The sequence below is a fragment of the Ahaetulla prasina genome, chromosome 5, assembly GCF_028640845.1.
Source record: "Ahaetulla prasina isolate Xishuangbanna chromosome 5, ASM2864084v1, whole genome shotgun sequence".
Taxonomy (NCBI): Eukaryota; Metazoa; Chordata; class Lepidosauria; order Squamata; family Colubridae; genus Ahaetulla; species Ahaetulla prasina.
The window spans coordinates 76067470-76090052 of record NC_080543.1 but is presented as its reverse complement, the minus strand read 5'-3'; the positions used below and the strand labels follow the sequence as shown (position 1 = coordinate 76090052).

The following is a 22583-nucleotide window of genomic DNA, read 5'->3' as shown; positions in this document are numbered from 1 at the left end:
AACACACTTCAGAGGATAATTAAAACTGCAGAAAAAACAGTGGCTACCAACCTGCCTTCCATTGAGGACCTGTATACTGCACGAGTCAAAAAGGGGGCTGTGAAAATATTTACAGATCCCTCACATCCTGGACATAAACTGTTTCAACTCCTATCCTCAAAATGACGCTATACAGCACTGCACATCAGAACAACTAGACACAAAAACAGTTTTTCCCTGAACTCCATCACTCTGCTAAACAAATAATTCCTTCAACACTGTCAAAATATTTACTAAATCTGCACTACTATTAATCTTCTCATCGTTCCCATCACCCATCTCCTTCCACTTATGACTGTATGACTGTAACTTTGTTGCTTGTATCCTTATGATTAATATTGATAGTTTCCTGATAGCTTATTTGTAGCATATGACTATCATTAAGTATTGTATCATTAAGTGTTAAATTTGTACCATATGAGTATCATTAACCATTGTAAGTGTTGTACCTTGATGAAGGTATCTTTTCTTTTATGTACACTGAGAGCATATGCACCAAGACAGATTCCTTCAATCACACTTGGCCAATAATAAAATCTATTCTATTCTATTCTATTCTATTCTATTCTATTCTATTCTATTCTATTCTATTCTATTCTATTCTATTCTATTCTATTCTATTCTATTCTAGTTCAGTCAGGTATAGATGTTTTCTTTATATATATATATAAGTCGGGCAGGCCCGAATTAGCAATAAATAAAAATTAATGATTAATGATGGATAACAGATTGTACATAAATATGATGTTGGAAAATATATATATAGGTCTTTGGTCCTCAGAAAACATATATATATATATGTTTTCTGAGGACCAAAGACCTATATATATATTTTCCAACATCATATTTATGTACAATCTGTTATCCATCATTAATCATTAATTTTTATTTATTGCTAATTCGGGCCTGCCCGACTGCCACTTCCTTTCTTCACAACCTCCCTCTACCCTCTACTACTTTCTCGTCCTTCATCTCCTTCACTTTACTACTTCCTCTCCTTTTTCTCCACTCTTCCCTTCTTCCACCCTTTCTAACCTTATTCCCCTCCTCCTTCTCAACTCTTTTCTACCTACTTTCTTCCCTCGTTCTACTCCTCTCTCCCTTTCTTTCTGAAATGGCAGTCGGGTAGCCCCAATATCATTTCAAATTTTAATTTCATATCTTCAATCATTACTGTACATTAATAACCAATACATGTATCTTTTCTCCCTCCCCCCCACCCTCCTCCCCCCTTCCCATCACTCCCCCCCTGGACTTCCCAGAGCAAATATCGGGTATTATGACCAACAATCACAAGCTAAAATGTACAAAATATACATAAACTCGCACCCCTCTCTAAAACTTTAAATCCCCTCACATATAAGGCAACAATAAAATGAATGGTGCAAAATACCAAATTATGTCAGACTATGTAGCTGTACAGTATTTTACATTGAAGGCAAAAAGGAGTTTTAGAGTGCAAAGGTAATGCCTTATTGTGGATTTTTCAGCTATTGTAGGATCCATAGACATACTTAACCCCAGACAGGTGTTATGTTTTCACTCCCCTGCATGCTCTGGAGCATGTTTTGCTTTGAAGGAAGACTGCCCTCCCCTGGTAGAAGAAGAAAACATTTGTCAGAAACTACTCAAACATAATACAACTAATTAAATCAGAAACCATTTAAACTAACACACGAGGGAAGAAAAGGGGCGTTGGGACTAACCTGATATGCACCTTCTCGTGAGTGGAGACAGCAGCCAGGTATGGGTTGTACTCGTCTGTTCAGATTGGAGGACTGAGATTGCTAAAGTTGATAAACTCCACCTCCTGCTGCTAGGAACCCAGCTTTTGGTGAAGATGAAGAAGCAGACTCGACGTGTCGGAAAAAAAACAGATTTATTAAACAGTAAAACCAGACCAAATCTGGGTGGGACTGGCTGTGGTCTCCATTCAACGAGGAGGTGCGTGTCAGGTAAGTCCCAATGCCCCTTCTCTGTATTGGTGGAGACAGCAGCCAGGTATGGGACATACCAAAGTTTAGTATCCCTAAGAGTGTGATGGACCGGGCTGGTCAGCATTTGCTTCTGATGCAATCACCTGTTACAGCACCCTATGTCCAAAAGCCACCTCAGCCGAGGCGAACTTGTCAATCTTGTAGTGTTTAATGAAAGGAGAAGGGGAAGTCCAGGTTGCAGCCCTGCAAACCTCCAACAATGAAGCTTGAGTAGTCCACGCTGCTGAAGTAGCTGCACTACAAGTGGAGTGTGCCGTCAGATGAGTCGGATGTGGAAGGGATTGAAGCTCTTAAGCCTTGGTGATTGTAAGTCAAATCCACCTGCCAATGGTTGATGATGTAACTCTGCGACCCAGGGACACTGGAGTAAAGGAAATAAATAAGGACTCTGTCCGTCGTAAATCAGCTGTCCTTTCAATATAAATCTGCAACGCTTTACGCACATCCAAGGTATACCAGTGGCGGTCCAAATCATGAACTGGGTGAGGACAAAAATCCAGAAGAACAAGCTCTTGCATACGATGAAAGGTAGAATTAACCTTATGAATAAAAGAAGGATCTAGGCGAAGAACCTCCGATCCAGGTGAAAAACACAGAGGTTGCTGCGAACTGAGAGAGCAGCCAACTCAGAAATTCTCCTAGCCGAAGTCACAGCTACTAAAAATGCAACCTTGCAAGTCAAAAGGCGAAGGCTGGTGGTCCTCAGTGGTTCATGTGGATCAACAGTCAGGGAATCCAACACAATAGATAAATCCCAAGTGGGATATCTATGTATAACAGGAGGGCATAAATTGCAGCACCCTTAAGAAATCTCTTGATAGTAGGGTGGCGATCTAAGGAAGGCAAAGATCCCCAGGACAAAACAGTAGACAGAGCTGCCACCTGTCTTCGCAAGGTGTTAGGTGATAACTTTTTGTCCAAACCTTCCTGCAAAAAGTCCACAATGTGGCCTATTGAAACTTGAAGAGGATAAACTCCAACTTTATCACACCAGGAACAAAAAACTCACCAAGTGGCAGAATAAATGCATTTTGTAGAGGACCTTCAAGACGCTTGTATAGTCCTGATGGCCCGATTAGAAATATTGTCTCTCCTCAGGGCGCACCATTAAAGTGCCAGGCAGTCAACTGCAGCCACTGAGGATCTGGATGAAGAACCACCCCCTTGGCTGAGCGAACCCTGGTGAGAGGAATCCGCCATGGAGGACCCACTGACAACACTCTGAGGTCTGCAAAGCAAGACCTCCGGGGCCAATGGGGTGCGAGAAGAATGACCTCTGCCTGTTCTTCCAGTATGCGCCTCACCACTCTGGAACTAGAGGGAGAGGAGGAAATGTGTAAAGAAGACCTTGTGGCCACTTGGTGCAGAGGGCGTCAACACCTTCTGCACGAAGATGCGGGAACTGGGAGAAGAAATGAGGAAGATGTGTGTTCTGAGCGGTAGCAAACATGTCCACCACTGGAGTGCCAAACTGATGTGAAATGTCCAGGAACAAATCCGGATGTAGATGGCACTCCGCGTGGTCGATCAATTTTTTTTTTTTACATTTATATCCCGCCCTTCTCCGAAGACTCAGGGCGGCTTACATTGTGTAAGGCAATAGTCTCATTCTATTTGTATATTTATATGATGGCTGAGCCAATCTGCCTGTACATTGATGACTCCAGAAATATGCTCTGCCGTCAGAGAAAGAAGATGTCGCTCCACCCACAGGCACAGCTTCTTCACCTCTCTCATTAAGGATCTGGATGATTGATATGCACCTTGGCTGTAACATTGACCGTGAGCACCAAGACAGGGGCCGGTTTAGCTCAGGCTGGTAAGGCCTGTTATTAAGAACACAAAGCCTGCAATTACTGCAGGTTCGAGCCCGGCCCAAGGTTGACTCAGCCTTCCATCCTTTATAAGGTAGGTAAAATGAGGACCCAGATTGTTGGGGGGGGCAATAAGTTGACTTTGTAAAAATATACAAATAGAATGAGACTATTGCCTTATACACTGTAAGCCGCCCTGAGTCTTCGGAGAAGGGCGGGGTATAAATGTAAACAACAACAACAACAAAAAAGACATGAGTACCTGCTAGATGGACCTGAAAGTGATGAAGGGACAGAAATATAGCTCTCAACTCCAGCCAGTTGATGGGAAACTGCCTCTCCCTGGAGGTCCACCTGCCTTGCGCTACCAGCGATTGAAAATGAGCTCCCCAGCCGAGGAGACTGGCGTCTGTAGTAACCACCAGGTGCTGAGGTTCGTGAAACAGGGAGCCCTCTGTGACTGCAGGGGAACACCACCAGGAAAGGGACCTGAGGATGTCCTTGGGAACCTGAACTTTGGTGGAAGAGTTGCCTCTGCCCGCCTTCTGAAAAGGCAAAAGGAACCATTGTAGGTCTCTAGCATGTGATCTAGCCCAAGGAACAATGACTATGGATGAGATCACAGACATAGCAGATTGAATAGAAGAAGCCCTGCCCGACAGATGAAAGCTGGATAATAAAGTCTGTTGAATAGTTTGGGCTATAATAGCCTGAATGTTATCAGGTAAGGGTACTTGATGACCTGTCTCTTGGCTAACCCCAGGAGTCTCAGTGGCTGGAGCAGATTGAGGATCGGGTCCAGAAGTGACAGCCATGACCTTGCTCTCAGATTGAATGGCTGGAGAAGGGGATCCCCCCCCCCACAATGTAGCTGTAGGGATAACAACAGGACAGCTCTGCAAGGAAATCTGTCCAGGTGATTCTATCACTGCACTTTTCTGAGCAGGCACCCCAGCCAGGATAACAGGAGCTGGAGCAGCCATTGCAGAAGCAGGCAAGGAAGAAACAGTCTTGCTGCAAATCTTCTTCATTGTTTGGCCCTGCCTCTGTGCATCTTGTGGAGAAGCCTTGGAGGCAGGCTTAGAATGGCTAGAAGCTGAGACTGACTTGGGGTTATGGCGGGAAGAATGACCGCTCCTAGCCAAAGGAGCCCTGGAAGGTCTGCTACTGATGGACCTGGTTCCTCTCCATTTGGAGATTCCAATCTCTGAGGCTTATTTGATTTAGCCACAGCCTTTGGCATATTAGAAATAAAGTGAGGGAAACAACTCCCAGCTTCTGGTAACAGCAAAGGTTAATGTGTAGAAATAGCCCTTAATGAGAGATCAAGCTCTAAAATGAGGCAGAATGGCCGGAGAATATTAAAGCCGCACCCAAAATGGCACCCGTCAGCTGCAAGGTGGGAACACCGGGCTCTGAAGATCGCTGGATGTGATAAGTCAAAACACTTACAGCAATGGCAATTCCGAGCAGGAGACAGCCACTGTTAATGCCTCCGAGCACAAGGCTGTTTCAATCCCAAACTGCCACTTTAAATTGGCTAAGGCAGCTATGCCAAAACACACCTCATGTGAAACTCTCCAAAGTAGACCAAATGGCGGCCACTATGTGTTGGGGGGAGCTGAAGCTCCAACAAGTCTCCCAATGCCGTTTGAAACAAGTGCAGCAAACAAGCTCTAAATGGCTACAAATGGCCACAATCTGATCGCAAATGGGAGACAGAGGGCTAGGCATGAAGCAGGCTGCCTGAATGGGAGCGGAGAGCTCCACAGTGATTGTAAACAGCCAGGTGATGAGATTAAGGAACAATTAAGCCACCACCAGGCAAGCCCTCGGCAAACACTTAAAACATTGCCCCAACTGGAATGGGAAGTGTAAAATTTCACTATCCAAGTCTCCGCTGTCTTCGGGGGCGCTCACAGTCCTCTAAAAATATCCCAGAACGCCTGCAGTTCAACAGGATTGAAACAGGGTTATAACATTAATCCTGCAGACAGCGGAGATATTTCAGCTCCAACCAGAGTGAAAACTCCAGGCAGAAAAAAAAGGGGGCTAATTCAGATAAACTTACAATAATGATCAGAAGAACAGTGCAATCCAAGAGTAGGAGAAATCTCACGACACGTCTGTCCAGGCTGAAGGACTGAGACAAAAGCTGGGTTCCTAGCAGTAGGAGGCGGGGTTTATCAATTTTAGCAGTCTCAGTCCTCCAATCTGAACAGACGAGTATAACCCATACCTGGCTGCTGTCTCCACCAATACGGAGAAAAACCTTGCCTGACTCATTAACAAACTGATTCACCGAATCCACAAGAATGCACTCAGTGTAAGAATGATGCATGTGCGGAAAGGAGCGCTCCTTAAACCAATCATTAAAACAAAATCCAAAGGAGATAGCTGGATTTCTCAACCTGGTTCTCTTAGAAACAGAAGACTAATCTTTTCCCTGCCCAATAGAGCTGAATAGGAGAAATTAACCCATCAACAGGATTAAACATCACCAAAACAGTTGTTAGACAGAAAAGCCCAGAAAACTCACGTTTGGATATCAGTCATTCTACCTAGCCAGGAAATCACACTGAATGTCACTCATCTTAGTTGCTTGTCATTAAACTTCCTTCCGGCAGCTTGCTCCTTGATTCAGTGTTGTTCTTCAGAGCCCTGATAGTTGCTTACCGAAAGGAAGAATCCTAATCAGAGAACATTTTTCTCCCAACAGCCTTCAATTCTGAAGTGCTACACTGTTTTAGTGGACTGCATTAACTGTCCTCTTTAGATCATTATCTTTTCAAGTTAAATCATTTGTGTTGTTGAGTAACAATAAGAAAAAATGTTTTAAAACACTACAATAGACATGAAGATTTTTCATTGCAAATGAACTTCTACGTAAGTAACTATGCTAGGTTGCATCCAAAAACATTTCATTTCCTCCCTGTAATGCATATTGTTTTAATTTTTTCAAATATATCCTCAGACCAGCATTTGTCAATCCATTAATTGCTGAAACCCCAGAGGAGGAAAAAATCTTAAAGGAAGGAGAAAGTAAGTACTTTCCTAGCCTGTTTTTTTTTATTTATTTATTTTTGGAGGGGGGCAATGGAGAAATTTTGTTTTGTGGCCATTCCTAAATAATTGGGGGAAACAGATTCTTTGGGAGTGAAATAGTTTGATTCATACAGCAATATAAAACATGTTTACAGATTTCATCAGTTTTGAAAAAGGGATGAAATAAAGCTGTTGGAAGCCAATTGTCATTCATTTTACATGTTTCATTCCATTGATCAGAGAACAAGATCAGGCGGCTTGAATCTAGTAGGGCTTCTTTACTGAAGGTTGCTCCTACTGCAGATGAAAGAAATATTATCCACAATATGTTCCTGAATACTCTAGATTCAAGGTAGGGAGTTCATTTATAAACATTTATTACAGTTTTCCAAACTCAGTGCATTCCATGTATACAGTATTAGGATTACAATTTGGAGGACTCCCAGACAGCGTGGTGCAGCAGTTATACTGCTAATCTGTCGTGTCCCACTCCTCCGCTGACGGCCGGGTCAGGGAAATCCGAATCAGGCTTGCCTCTGCAGCTCTGCCCAAAGTCCTAGCAAAGTCCTCAGAGCAGGCAGGAGACCAGAAAGTGACTTCAGCAAGATAAGTTCGACTTTGCCTGACTCAGAGACTGCCAGAAAGCAGATCCTTTATATAGGCCATGGGGTGTGGCTCCATGACTCAGCACTCATTAAGGCCTGCCCCTCCCTTCCTTCTGTTGCCTCCACCTATCCAGTCTTCTGATGTGAGGGTCACTCCAATCAGCAGCTGTTGGAAATAAACCTTCCTCAGGCTCACATGCTGTGGAGGAGGGGGAGGGGTCTAGCTGCTCCGTTTGCCTGGGCATGGAGCCAGGGCTGGGGCCGGGGGGTGCTCCCTCCTCTGCAGCCTGCTTGGGCATGGAGCCAGGGCTGGGACCGGGAGGTGCCCCCTCCTCTTCAGCTTGTCTGGGCATGGAGCCAGGACTGGGGCCGGGAGGCATACATTCCTCCATGTTCGGGAGCAGATAAGACGGCCCCGGCTGCTGTGAGAGCGGGCAAGACACAACATAATCTGTGATTACATAGAATCAGGTTTAAATTTATTCTGTCATAAGTACACAGTGTGTAACTTTGATCCAATCTCTCAGCCTAACCTACTTCACAAGATGGTTATTGTAGAAAAGAATTGGAGGAGGGACAGTTTGAAAGCATAATATTTTATAGATAGTGATGGGAAAGAATAACAAGATGTTCTTGGATTCTCCAACATCTATATCAAATATGGGGTCTCCAAATATTGACTGCAGTGCCATCAATCATCTTGCTTAGGTATCAGAGAAGACAAGATAAGATATGTAGGTGAATCTTAGGTCCTATTCCAGGGGTGAAATCTAAAAATTTCCCCTACTGGTTCTGTGGGCATGGCTTAATTGGTGGGCATGGCTTGGTGGTCAGGTGACTGGGTGGGCATGGCCAATAACAGTAAATAATAAAAATAATAAAGTACACAAAACAATAAGAGGTACCAAAAACCAACTCGCACACTTTAAATACACACACCACAACACAACTGACTCATACACAATGTAAAAGCAGCTGCCCTTCACCCAAAATGGCCCCTGCAACAAGCAGGAACCTCACACAGCCACAAAAAGCTCAAAAACCAACTTTTACACTTTACACACACACAACACAACACAACACAACTGACACACACACACACAAAATGCCACATACAGCTTTGTGAGATTTTCTGTGTTTGAAATACTATAGAAACACACCAAATCTCAGAAAGCTGAACAAATATTTTATTTTATTATATTTTATTTATATTTTTTAGATAAAACCAGCTAAATTTAAAACTTCCTTAACTTTAAATTGCTATGTCTAAAAAAAAATAAAACTACTAAAAAAAAACCAATTAACTATTTTTTTAGGCCCCCCCCCCCCAGTTACTTACCTAATTGAACTGACAAGCCAGGCAGATTGAGTTGCTCATTGATGAGATGGATTTCAGGCAGGCAGATTGAGTTGCTAGCTGATGCAATTGATTGCATCAGCCGAAGCAAGGCAGAGCGAGCCTGAAAGAAGCAGCAAGCTGCCAAGTAGGCAAGTGGGAACCGGGTGATTGGATGGGCATGGTCGGGGGTGGGGGGGCAGGGATTTTTGCTACCGGTACTCTGAACTACCCACCCCCATCGCTACCAGATTGCCTGATCTGGTCCGAACCGGGAGCATTTCATCCCTGTCCTATTCCCATTCACAGCATGTGGATGAAGTAGTATCCCTATAGTCTTAGGTAAAGGTTGAAATTCACAATCTTGGGATAGGATGGTGTTCTTAACAATTTTACATGTCGTTCTCCATTTTTTAGGACAGTAAGTTTTCGTAGTCGGGTATTACTACCCAATTCAGTATGGATGCAAGACACAAAATTAAAGGGTTTGGAGATATGCCATCCACAGGTATTTACTGAGCTATAGCTGATGTAGACTAATCCTTTTGTTTGACTCCTGCTTCAAATTGGTACATGATGTGGCTCTTTCTTTAATACGATAAGTTATATGGCAATTTGAGTTTTTTATAAATATTCATAGCCATAAAGTCATGAAACATCTTCAGAAATTTAATTGCTCTGTACCCACAATATTTAAAGAAGACTTTATAGCTATATTACTCAAGAATGCATACCAAATATATAATGTGAGTATTGCCAGTTTATGCTTGTAGCAATTTGGAGGGAATTTTCCTTAATTTCAATGCACTGCACAAAGCCAAACAGTTTTGTAGTGTTATTAATCTATGGTCCTGAGGCATTCTCTTTTAGAATATAACAAAACTTTGCAAGAAAGGGCCTCTGGTGGCTCAGCAGACTAAGTCTGTCTGTTATTAACACAGCTGCTTGCAATTACTGCAAGTTCAAGTCCCACCAGGCCCAAGGTTGACGCACCTTCAGTCCTTTATAAGGTAGGTAAAATGAGGACCCAGATTGTTGGGGGCAATAAAAGTTGACTTTGCCTATCGGTCTTTACCACGTGCAGCTGTAGGACACTCTGATCATTGCATGATTCACCTTGTACCTGCTTACAGGCAAAGACTTAAAGCCATAAAACCAATAATTAAATCAGTGAAAACTTGGACGGAGGAATCAGAATTAAAGCTACAGGCATGTTTTGACTGCACTGATTGGAATATTTTTAAAGATACCTCTGCAGACCTGGATGAACTCACAGATACTGTAACATCATATGTCAGCTTCTGTGAAGACCTATGTGTACCTACAAGGAACTTGCGAATACACAGTAACAACAAACCTTGGTTTACACCTAAACTTAAGCAGCTACGACATTCCAAAGAGGAAGCCTACAGAAAAGGTGATAAAATGCTGTACAATCAGGCCAGAAATGCACTAACAAGGGAGATAAGAGCAGCAAAAAGAAGCTACTCTGAAAAGCTAAAGAATCAGTTTTCAGCAAATGAACCAGCAAACATGTGGAAAACTCTTAAAAATATCACCGGCTATGGCAAACCTCCTTCCCAGGCTGAAGGTAATCAACAACTGGCAGATGACCTGAATGAGTTTTACTGCAGGTTTGAAAGGAAACTACAGCCACCTATCTCCACAACCCCATCTCAGACACACCAAAACAGCCAAGCCTCCTACAACTGACCCCATTTCATTGGGTTCACAACCCCTAGTGATCACAGCAAAGGAAGTGCAGGACCTATTTCACAGACAAAAGCCAGGAAAAGCTCCAGGCCCAGACAAGATAACTCCTTCTTGCTTAAAAGTCTGTGCTGACCAACTGGCCCCCATCTTCACCCATATTTTCAATAAATCACTAGAGATGTGTTATGTTCCTTCTTGCTTCAAACGCTCTACCATCATCCCAGGGCCGAAGAAGCCCACCATCAAGGAACTGAATGACTACAGACCAGTTGCTTTAACATCTGTAGTCATGAAAACCTTTGAAAGGCTAGTGCTTTCCTACCTGAAAACCATCACGGATCCGCTGTTAGACCCCTTGCAATTTGCATACCGAGCAAATAGATCAACAGATGATGCTGTTAATATGGCTCTGCACTACATCCTACAACATCTTGAGTCTCCAAAGACCTATGCAAGGGTCCTTTTTGTAGACTTTAGTTCAGCATTCAATACCATCATTCCAGACATTCTTCTAACTAAGCTAAACCAGCTACAGGTACCCGAACAGGCTTGTAAGTGGATCACAAACTTCCTAACAAACAGGAAGCAGCAGGTGAAGCTAAGCAAGATCACATCAAATACCTGTACAATTAGCACAGGGGGCCCCCAAGGCTGTGTGCTCTCCCCACTTCTCTTCTCTCTGTATACCAATGACTGCATCTCCAATGATCCATCTGTTAAGCTACTGAAGTTCGCAGATGACACAACAGTGATTGGTCTCATTCGAGACAATGACGAATCCGCATATAGACGAGAGGTCGAACGACTAGCCTTGTGGTGCAACCGAAACAATCTGGAACTGAACACACTCAAAACCGTAGAAATGGTGGTAGACTTTAGGAAAAACCCTTCCATACTTCCACCTCTCACAATACTTGACAACACAGTATCAACAGTAGAAACCTTCAAATTTCTGGGTTCTATCATATCGCAAGATCTCAAATGGACAGCTAACATCAAAAACATCATTAAAAAAGGACAACAAAGACTGTTCTTTCTGCGCCAACTCAATAAGCTCAAACTGCCCAAGGAGCTGCTGATCCAATTCTACAGAGGAATTATTGAGTCTGTCATTTGCACCTCTTAACTGTCTGGTTCGGTTCTGCAACCCAACAAGAAAAACACAGACTTCAGAGGATAATTAGAACTGCAGAAAAAATAATTGCTACCAACCTGCCTTCCATTGAGGACCTGTATACTGCACGAATCAAGAAGAGCGCCGTGAAAATATTTGCAGATCCCTCGCATCCTGGACATAAACTGTTTCAATTCCTACCCTCAAAATGATGCTATAGAGCAGAGGTTCCCAATCTTTTTCGCCCGCGGCTCCCCCGGAAATCCGACCTGCAACTGCGCATGCGCACCAGACGCGCCCGCGGCTCCCCGGAAATCCGACCTGCAACTGCGCATGCGCACCAGGCGCCCCAGAAATGGCGCATCAGCGCGGACCAGCGGGCGCAGATATTCCAGCGCCCCATGGCGATAGCGGCTCCCTGGGAGCCATGCTCACAGTTTGGGAATCACTGCTATAGAGCACTGCACACCAGAACAACTAGACACAAGAACAGTTTTTTCCCGAAGGCCATCACTCTGCTAAACAAATAATTCCCTCAACACTGTCAGACTATTTACTGAATCTGTACTACTATTAATCGTTTCATAGTTCCCATCGCCAATCTCTTTCCACTTATGACTGTATGACTATAACTTGTTGCTGGCAATCCTTATGATTTATATTGATATATTGATCATCAATTGTGTTGTAAATGTTGTACCTTGATGAACGTATCTTTTCTTTTATGTACACTGAGAGCATATGCACCAAGACAAATTCCTTGTGTGTCCAATCACACTTGGCCAATAAAAATTCTATTCTATAAAAAATTCTATTCTATTCTATTTGTATATAATATACAAATGGATGAAAACTATTGCTTAACAAGTAAGTAAACTATTGCTTAACAAGTAAGTAAAAGTAAGCCGCCCTGAGTCTTCGGAGAAGGGCGGGATATAAATTCAAATTAAAAAAAAAAAAGAAAGTAGACAAGCACTTTTTATAAAACATAATTACATACGTTCTATGCATCACCTCCTGTATACTGCAACTTAGTTGGAGCAAGCAGCATTGTTAAGCAATAGATTTTCTGTGTGTGCCTTTAAGTTAGAGTTGATTCTCAGTGACTGCATGGACAAGACTCTGTAGTTTTCTTGGCAAGGCTTCTTGGAAATAGTTTGCCATTCCCAGGGCTGAGAGTGGCTAGCCCAAGGTCACCCAGCTGGCTTCACGCCTAAGACAGGACTAGAATTCACAGTCACCCAGTTTTTAGCTGGATGTTTTAACCACTACACCAAACTGGTTACTGAGTAATAATTTATTAGCAAAAGAAAAAAAAGCACTTGAATCAGGCACAGTTACTGGGAATAATGCAAAGATAGCTCTATGAATCTTATCAGTGATTTTTTTTCCCATCCAGAACATAATTACGTACTTCATATGCTTCCACATTGGTTTTAGCAGAACTTTCTGGAAAGTTGACTAAATAGCTTCTAGCTTGTTATTATATGCTCTGTGGTCTGCTGATTTTGGCATTCTGCACAGAGTAATGGCAAGTATGTAATTCTTCTACAGCAAAAGAAGCATTTCCGTTGATAGATAAAATAAATCCTTGTTTATTTCATCTTGTTTTATAGTATACAACTGACTAGGTTATTGTGGTTCTGTATTTTCAGAGGTCTATGATTCTGCAGTTTGAATTTTTTTAATAGAATATTCTAATAATACAAATTGCTCTTAATGTTAAAGAGCTGAGGATGTATGCATGTAGGTGTACACTGTCAGGATTTTTCAAACTGTCTTGGGATTGCCTCTCTCTCTGTCTCTGTGGTAATAGCTGTGATGGAGGGTGTTCCTTTTTTAAAAAAACTTAAATCTATTTGCACAAAGAGAATGGGAATTTTGTCAGTCTTCCCTTGGCTTTATCTGCACCCTGTGGGCAATTGCAGTTTTATAAAGTTTAAAAATCCCTTTGATACATAAATTTTCATTATTAAAAGTAAGTGGTATATTTATTTCTTGCCCAACTCTAACCCCAATGTAATCATTAAGAAATCTATTTATCGTTTTAGGTAGTAATTGTACTGCAGTAGAGGGTTTGATAACCCCTGTCTTTAGTAATTTGTGTAAATGCTCAAAATTAATTTGTCCCATAAATATTTGTGAATATAGGAACGTAACATTTTCAACAGAATCTTTGGAGGCTTTCTCATGAGAAAAGCATATGAACTTGGATGGGCTACTGCTTACAGTTATGGGTAAGTTCTCTTCTTGTCACTTGAAATATAACATTGCCAGAATATTAGGGAAGGGCGTTGTCAATCTCCTTTCTCATCTAGCAACTCTTACCAGGCTTTTGGGATAAGGGGTTCTCTTCTTCCCTTGCTTGGTCACTTTGCACAATCTGAGCAAGAAGCATAATGCACTTTAAATCAGTGTAAACTAGTTATTAAATATTTTTCTAAGTCACATCTCATCTTTTCTCATTCTGAAACTGAACTGAATTGACTAAAAATGTACATTGTTTAAAATGTTACAAGTTATCCTTGACTTATGATCAAAATTGAGCCCAAATTTTCTGTTGTTAAGTGAGACATTTGTTAAATGAGTTTTGCCCCATTTTATTATCTTTCTTGCCAAAGTTGTTAAGTGAATTATTTCAGTTGTTAAGTTAGTAACACAATTGTTAAATGAATCTGGCTTCCCCATTGACTTTGCTTGTCAGAAGGTTGCAAAAGGTGATCGCATGGCTCTGGGACACTGCAACCGTCATAAATATATGCCAGATGCCAAGTGTCCAAATTTTGATCACATGACCATGGGGATAATGCAATGATCATGTGAAAAACAGACATAAATAACTTTTTTCAATGCTGTTGTAACTTTAAATGATCACTAAAAGAATGATTGTAAGTCGAAAACTACCTGTATTGGGTTCTCAGAGCAGTCAATATTACCAATTCAAGATTGTGGCAGCTGTAAGAAACAATATTTATTTAATAAATAAACAAGCAACATTGCAATAAAGTCAAGTCAATAGCTATTGATGATGTTACTAGACAGTATGTATCTATGTACCTATGATGATAGGTATCACCAGTGCAGAGAAAGAGGGAAAAGGTTGAGAGTTTACTGCTAGCTATAGAGAGCTGCAGCAGAGAAAAGACACAAGAAAGGATAATTTGCAGATAATTAGTAGATTATGTTGATGAAAAGTTTTGAGTCTATGTTATCTTACAAAGTTGCAAAGATCTTGTGCTGCCTGGAGGCATTCTTTTTTAATGTACCCTTTAGCACTTGATCAAGTTTCACTTACAAAGAAAATTATTAAGATCATATCTGATGTTACCAGTTATGTATTTTTATATTCAAATGTAGGGATGTTGCTCTTGGCACTGGTGGAAAGGAAAACAAATGCAGTATAAATCAAATAATTTTTTATTTGAAAATCATGTTATATTTGAATGGCTGTGGAATTCCACATAATAGTTCACCTTGTTCTTAAATAACATATATGAGAGTCAGTTGATATTTTTACTTGTAGTTATCTTCTAGTAGTAGCTTATGAATTGTAAAATCAGCTCCTTAGATGCTTAAACTGATTTTAGCTTAGTGAAATAATAAAGTCTTTATACTTGCTAATGGGTGTATACTATACTACAATAAGCAGTTATAAATTTGAGTAGTAATCAAGAGGATTCCTTAAGATTTTTTTATTGGATTGTCATGTACACCTGAGAATCTATAGTCCAATGAATTTGGAAAATATGCATAATTAAATTTCTATTTTATATTAACTAATATTTTATATCATTTATTAACAAATTTCAGGATCATAATAAGTTTCTAACATGGAATATAATTTAAAATATAAAACAATCCATGTCCATCTTTTAAAAGTATTTGTATGTGTATATATGCATAACTACAGTATTTTTTTCATACACCAGAAACTCCAGACCTTATGTGGTAGCTGTAGATGATATTATGTTTCAAAAACCAGTTGAAATTGGATCCTTACTATTACTTTCTTCCCAGGTAATAGACTAAACATAGACTAAATAGATCAAACTAATTTAAAATGTTTGGATTACTCCACCTTTGAACATTAAGAAGTTGGATAAACTCTAATCTACTTTAAATATGGGAAGTCCTTGACTTAAAATGGAAATTGGGACTGAAATTTCCATTGCCAAGTGATGCGGTTGTAAAGCATGACTGCTTCACTAGCAATCTCTGCAATTATGGTTGCTTTCATTAACTAATCTGCACATGATTGTTAGGTAAGGCAACTTCTTTCTTTTTTTTTTATTGAAAGAGTTTTAAAAAACAAAAACATTTCCCCCCCTTTTCCCCCCCTCCCTCCCAAAAAAACCCCTTCCCCTCCTCCCCGGCTTCCCGGGTCAATCACAAGGTATTGTTATACATAAACCAAACATAGAATAAAATTTTCTCTTCCAATCCAAATAACCACATCCAAAGCTTTTCATCTCCCAACCCCCTCCCCATTACATTAAATAACTTTCTAATTATTCAAAGGCAATCTGATATTTCTTAATCTGATATCTGTTTTGTAGATAATCAATCCATTTTTTCCATTCAATTAAATATCTTTCCTGCGTATTGTCTTTTAAAAACGCTGAGATTTTAGCCATCTCAGCCAAATTAGACTTTCAGTATCCATTCTTCTATTGTAGGTACCTCTTCTTTCTTCCAGTATTGTCCAATCAACAGTCTTGCTGCTGTTATTAAATTCAGAATCAATTTAGTCTCAATCCCTGTACAATCTGTTATAATTCCCAAAAGGAAAAATTGTGGCAGGAACTTTATCTTCTTCTTCAGTACATTTTGAATAATCCACCAAATTCTTATCCAAAAGACCTTAATTTTCTTGCAAGTCCACCAAATATGAAAATATGTAGCGTCATCACAATCACACCTCCAACATTTCGCTTGGATATTAGGATACATACATGATAATTTTTTGGGATCTAAGTGCCATCTATAAAACATCTTATAAAAATTTTCCCTTAAATTCTGTGCTTGTGTAAACTTAACATTTCTAACCCAAATTTTCTCCCATGTTTCCAACATTATTGGTTCCTGAATATTCTGTGCCCATTTTATCATACAATCCTTTACCAAATCCTTTTCCGAATCTATTTCAAGCAACACATTATACAATCTCTTTATATGCTCCTGGGTCTGATTTCTAATTTGCTTTATTAAATTTTCCTCCCTTGCATTATACCAATTTTTGATCTTCTTTCCATCTAGCACTTATTTGCCCATATTGAAACCAAGTATAATTCCTCCCTTCTTCATTTAATACCTGTAATGATTTTAATTGCAATCTACCTCCTTCAGCATACAAAAGTTCTTTATAAGTAATCATTTCCTGTTTCTGTTCTATATTTATATTCTCTATTGCATGTCTAGGGCTCGCCATATAGGAATCTTGTATTCTAATTTATAGGAGTATTTTTCCAGACCAAAAGAGCACTTCTCAACACATGATTCTTAAAAGCCCTATCCACTTTTTTTTCATAAAATAAGTACGCATGCCATCCATATAACAAGTCATAACCTTCTATATTCAAAATTCTTTCCTCTGTTAAATTAAACCAGTCACTTATTACTGAAAGGGCTACTGCTTCATAATATAGTTTAAAGTTAGGCATTCTTAAACCACCTCTGTCCCGTGAGTCCTGTATTATTTTCATTTTAACCTCGCTTTTTACCCTGCCATATAAATTTGTTAATCCCAATCTGCCAATCTTCCAAATTTTATCCTTTTAATTATTGGTATCATCTGGAACAGAAACAAAAATCTAGGTAACACATTCATTTTAATCCTTCCCAATAGGGATAACTGCAATTTCTTCCAGCCACTCATATCATTCTGAACTTTTTGCCATAGCAAGTCATAATTATTCTTATAAAGTTTCTTGTTCGATGAGCTAATATAAACCCCTAAGTATTTAACCTTTTTTACTACCTCAAATCCTGTCATTTCCTCTAGTTTTTGTTTCTGTTGTATAGACATATTTTTAATTATCACTTTTGTTTTATTCTGATTTATTTTAAATCCTGATACCTTTCCATATTTATCAATTACTTCCAACAAAAATCTACTTGAATTTATAGGATTTGTTAACGTAACCACTACATCATCTGCAAAAGCTCTAACTTTATACTCATGTTGTCTAATCTTAATTCCCTCTATTTTCGTTAATTCTCGTATTTTATCTAATAATGGTTCCAGAGTCAAAACAAACAATAATGGTGATAAGGGACATCCCTGTCTCGTTCCTTTCGCAATCTTAATAACTTCTGTCAAGCTACCATTTATTATAATCTGTGCTGTTTGTTCTCCATAAATCACTTTAATTATTCTAACAAAACAATCTCCAAATTGCATTTTCTCTATTAATTTAAATAAAAAATCCCAATGCAATCGATCAAAGGCTTTCTCTGCATCCAAAAAAATAAGTGCTGCTGAAGTATTCTTCTTTTCCAAATATTCCAATATATTAATAATCTGTCTAACATTATTCCTCATCTGCCTCCCTTTTATAAAACCAGATTGATCAGTATGAATTCTTTGTTGTAAAACTAACATTAATCTATTTGCTATTATTTTTACAAAAATCTTATAATCATTATTTAAAAGTGAAATCGGCCTGTAGTTACCAGGTTTAGAGCAATCTTGCTCCTCTTTTGGTATCAGTGAAATAAAAGATGTTTTCCATGACGGGGGTATTCCCACTCCTAATTGTATCTGATTAAATAATTCTTTAAGTGGGCCTAATATTTCATCCTGTGTTTTTTTATAATAAGTTGCTGTAAGACCATCTGTACCAGGGTTTTCCCATTTTAATTGTTTAATTGCCTCCACTATTTCTCCAGTAGCTATCGGCCGATTCAGCTCCTCCCTCTGTTCTAATGTTAGAATATTAACCTTATAATCTTTCAAATAATCATAAATGTCCCTATTCAATATTTTGTCTTTTGCATATAGTGCAGTATAAAATTCTGAGAAGGCCTTTTTAATTTTATCCTGTTGATATATCTCTTTACCTTTATATTCTATTTTTTCTATGACACGTGCTTTCTGTTTTTTCCTTAAGTTATATGCCAACCATCTCCCAGGTTTATTTGCATTACAAAAGGTATTATGTTTAGCATATTGTATATTCGTTGCCACCTGGTCTGCCATTAACATATTAAATTGACTCTGTAATATTTTTATAGCCTCTTTAAGTTTGTGATCTTGTGGGTTTTGAATTAATAACTGTTGCTTCCTTTGAATTTCTTCTTCCAAGTACCTACGCTGCCTTTGTTTATTATTCCTTTGCCTATTATCCAAATAAATCAATATCCCTCTAATAAACGCTTTGCTCGCCTCCCACACAGTTCCTATAGGTGTCCCTTTGTACATATTAAAATCAAAAAATTCTTTCAGCTGTTTCTTACAATAATTTACATTATCCTCATATCTAAACAGATTTTCATTCAACCTCCATGTTCTACCACCTTTTTTCCCTTGTAATAATTCCATCCATACTGGGCTATGGTCAGTTAAACACCTCGGAAATATCTTCATTTTCTTCACCCTAGAAAGCAAGTCATTAGAAATTAAAATAAAATCAATACGTGAAAAAGATTGATGCCTATCGGAAAAAAAAGTAAAATCTCTCTCATCTGGATTCCGTAACCTCCATATGTCTCTAAACTCAAAGTCTTCCATCATTTCAAAAAAGGATTTTGGTAATTTTGCATGTATAGGTATCTTCTTGGAGGAGGTTCTCTTATCCCTTCTTGTATCAATTACTCCATTCCAGTCTCCTAATAAAATAAACGAACTATAATCCCAGAGGGTCAACCTCTCGTGTAACATTTTGTAAAACTTTTCTTGTTGCTGATTAGGTGCATAAATACCTATCAGCAAAGTCTTTTTTGCATCTATCACCAGTTCAATAGCAATAAATCTTCCTTGAATATCTGCCTCAATTAACTTAGCTGGTATATCCTTCCTGATATATACAACAATTCCATGCTTCTTTTCCAAAGCTGATGCAACAAAATGTTTACCCAATTTCTGGGATCCTGACTTTTACTTTGAGACTGTTGCTCTTCTTTACGCTTAAGAGCTCCTCTTGTCACCCTTTGCTCTTGTGGTTCCTCTAATACTGGCAGCAATGAAGGCTCTTGGATCACCACGCCTTCTTGAATCTGTTGAAGTTTTTCTATCACTTCTATTTCGACTTTCAAAACTGTAGATTTCAAAACTGTAGAAGGTAAGGCAACTTCTTGCTGGCTTCCCATAACCAAAGTCAGTGGGGAAGCCAACAGGCCAAGCTGGCTGACAGGTAAATGACTGGGGGGGTGGGGTTGAGGAGGGAGCAAGGGGGTGCACAGAATTATGGGAGAGGGTGTATGAGGGTATAGGGCAGGAGTGAAATCCTACCAGTTCAGACTGGTTTGGGCGAACTAGTAAGCAATGGTAGATTGGCAATGGTTCGCCGAACCGGTAGCAATCATCTCTGGTGGCCCTGCCCACAATCGTCCATTTGCCTCTTCTGGCTCACTCACTGCTTCTGGCGGCTCGGCCCACTCACCCACTCCCACCCTATATAAGTTTCCTTTGCCATGCAGCCCAGCTACTCACCTCACCAGTCCCCTCGCCTGCTCATCTCACCAAAGGTAATCAATGCCTGCTGCCTGCTCATCCTTCACCTTTGGTTGGGGCCCAGGGCCCAGGGAGGTGCGATTCCTTGAGGCCCCAGAGCTGCCGCCTGCTTCCCACCCGCCTCGACTGGATTGGGGAATGCATCATTCCATGGCTCTGGCCTTGCCTTAGAGCCGCCATCTGATTGCTGCTCACCTCGACTGGGTCAGGGGATGCATCATTCCCTGGTTCTAGCCTTGCCCTAGAGCCACCGCCCACTTGCTACCCACCTCAACCGGTTTGGGGAATGCATCATTCCCTGGCTCTGGCCTTGCCTTAGAGCTGCGGCCTGTTTGCTGCCTGCCTCGATGTTGTGACCCAGGTTCCTGGACCCGGACTCCTGGACTCGGATGATTCAGAAAGTGAGGGAGAAGACCTGGCAAGCCCTGCTTCTCTTGAGCCCTCTCCCTCCCTGGCACCCACTCAAAGGGAGGAGGAGGGGCCGGCAAGGCCTGATTCTCTGGAGCGTTCTTCTGATTTGGCAATGCCCCAAGAACAGTTTTGGAGTGATGCAAGACTGCGTAGACGTGACCGGCGCGCGCAGCAGAAGCAGCGTTGGAATAAAGCCAAGTAATGATTGTCATGCAGTGACATCTGCAGAAATTATAAATAGGAGGCGGGACTTCCTGGTTTTTTGTCTTGGACAAAGCAATGAATTTGCGTGGGCAAACTATCAATGGAGGGAAGAATATATTCGTGAGTAATTCTGGCCTTATCTATAATTTCCTCGTTATCTCCAGAAACTTGGCAGGCCCGTGGGTAGACGTGGCCAGGACATTTATCTATGTAAATAAATTAGAAAAGGAGGCCTCTGACTGACTCTTTGCTGGGAGTATTGGGGGGAGGGAAACAGAACATTTTGTCCAAGACCCCGACTAAAACATCTTCCACCAAAGATGGACCAGCAGCAGGTACAGCAGCAGTTACAGCAGCTACAAGCGGCTAATCAACAGCTCCAGCAGCAAGTGGCTCACTTGGCAGGCCAACTTGCTACCGGGAATGTGCCTGCAGCCCCCCCCGTCCTCCCACTCCTCCTCCTCGTCGCAAGTGCCCGATAACCGTGCCGGATAAGTTTTCTAGGCAGCCTGAGATGTTCCCGACCTTCTTGGGACAGTGCCAGCTCTACATGGCTATGCGGCCAGAGGATTTCACAGACGACCGGGCTAAGGTGGCCTTCGTGATTAACCTTCTTTCCGGCTCGGCTGCTCGATGGGCCACGCCCCTCTTGCTCCAGGACAGCCCCCTGCTGGCGGACCAACAGCATTTTTGGCAGCACCTGCGCACCATGTACGAGGACCCCGTTCGAATGCTGACGGCAACCAGGCGCCTTAAGGAACTCCGTCAAGGGAAACGCCCCCTGCAGGAGTACATCACCGAATTTCGTCTTTTGTGCCAGGACTCTGACTGGAATGATGCAGCGCTGATGGACGCGTTCCAGGAGGGACTCTCAGAGGAATTGCGAGCTGGCCCGGGTGGAGGCGCCGCGGACCCTCGACAACTTGGTGCCCCTTTGTCTCTGCCTCGATGCCCGTCTGCAACGGCGACCGTCCTGTCGCACCCCCCCGGGACCCGCCGTCGACATCTGCACCCCCACTTCCTGCACCACCAGCACCCCGGGTCGCCCCATGTTTTGTAACCGCTGCGGAAGAGCCCATGGAGTTGGGAGCGGCCAGACCTCGCCTGACAGCCCAGGAGCAGAACTGGAGGCGCCAAGGGGGATTGTGCCTGTACTGTGGGGAGCCCGGCCACTTCGCCGCTTCTTGCCCCAGAAAGCGAAGTGGGGCACGCACGCCAGTCCCCGAATCACAGCGTGACCAATTGGGAAACGGAGCAGGCCCGACCTCGGGGAAACCCAAGGTCGGGCATGTACTAAGCCCCCACTGGACATTGCGGAAGTAGACTCTGGGCCTCCTCGGCATCTGATTCTGGACACATGGATATGGTTGGGGAACCAGTCGGATGGGCTCCAGGCGCATGCGCTGGTGGACTCAGGGGCCACAACAAACTTTATGGACCAGGCCTTTGTGACCCAATTTCCGGTCCCTGTGGTTCAAGTGGACCCTCCGATGCGGGTAGAGACAATTGATGGATGAGAACTGGTGTCCGGTCCCATTAAATTCACCACCCAGCCTTTGCGCCTGGCTATGGGGGACCATGAGGAGGCAATCCAGTTTTATGTCACGGCGGACCTTCATTTTCCCTTGGTCCTT

The 22583-nt window shown here is 41.5% G+C and overlaps 1 protein-coding gene across 5 annotated transcripts in view; it reads left to right on the top strand.

The window, feature by feature from the left end:
• Positions 1 to 22583, top strand: part of ACOT9 (acyl-CoA thioesterase 9) — a 101065-nt gene that overhangs the window by 40829 nt on the left and 37653 nt on the right. For 3 of the 5 annotated variants that reach the window (XM_058186713.1, XM_058186712.1, XM_058186716.1), the window contains 5 exons: positions 6825 to 6892; positions 7136 to 7247; positions 9254 to 9344; positions 13815 to 13900; positions 15593 to 15680. In XM_058186713.1, the coding sequence (XP_058042696.1) occupies positions 6825 to 6892; positions 7136 to 7247; positions 9254 to 9344; positions 13815 to 13900; positions 15593 to 15680 (445 nt within the window). The remainder of the gene's footprint in view (positions 1 to 6824; positions 6893 to 7135; positions 7248 to 9253; positions 9345 to 13814; positions 13901 to 15592; positions 15681 to 22583) is intronic. The other 2 variants (XM_058186715.1, XM_058186714.1) reach the window with 2 other exon arrangements.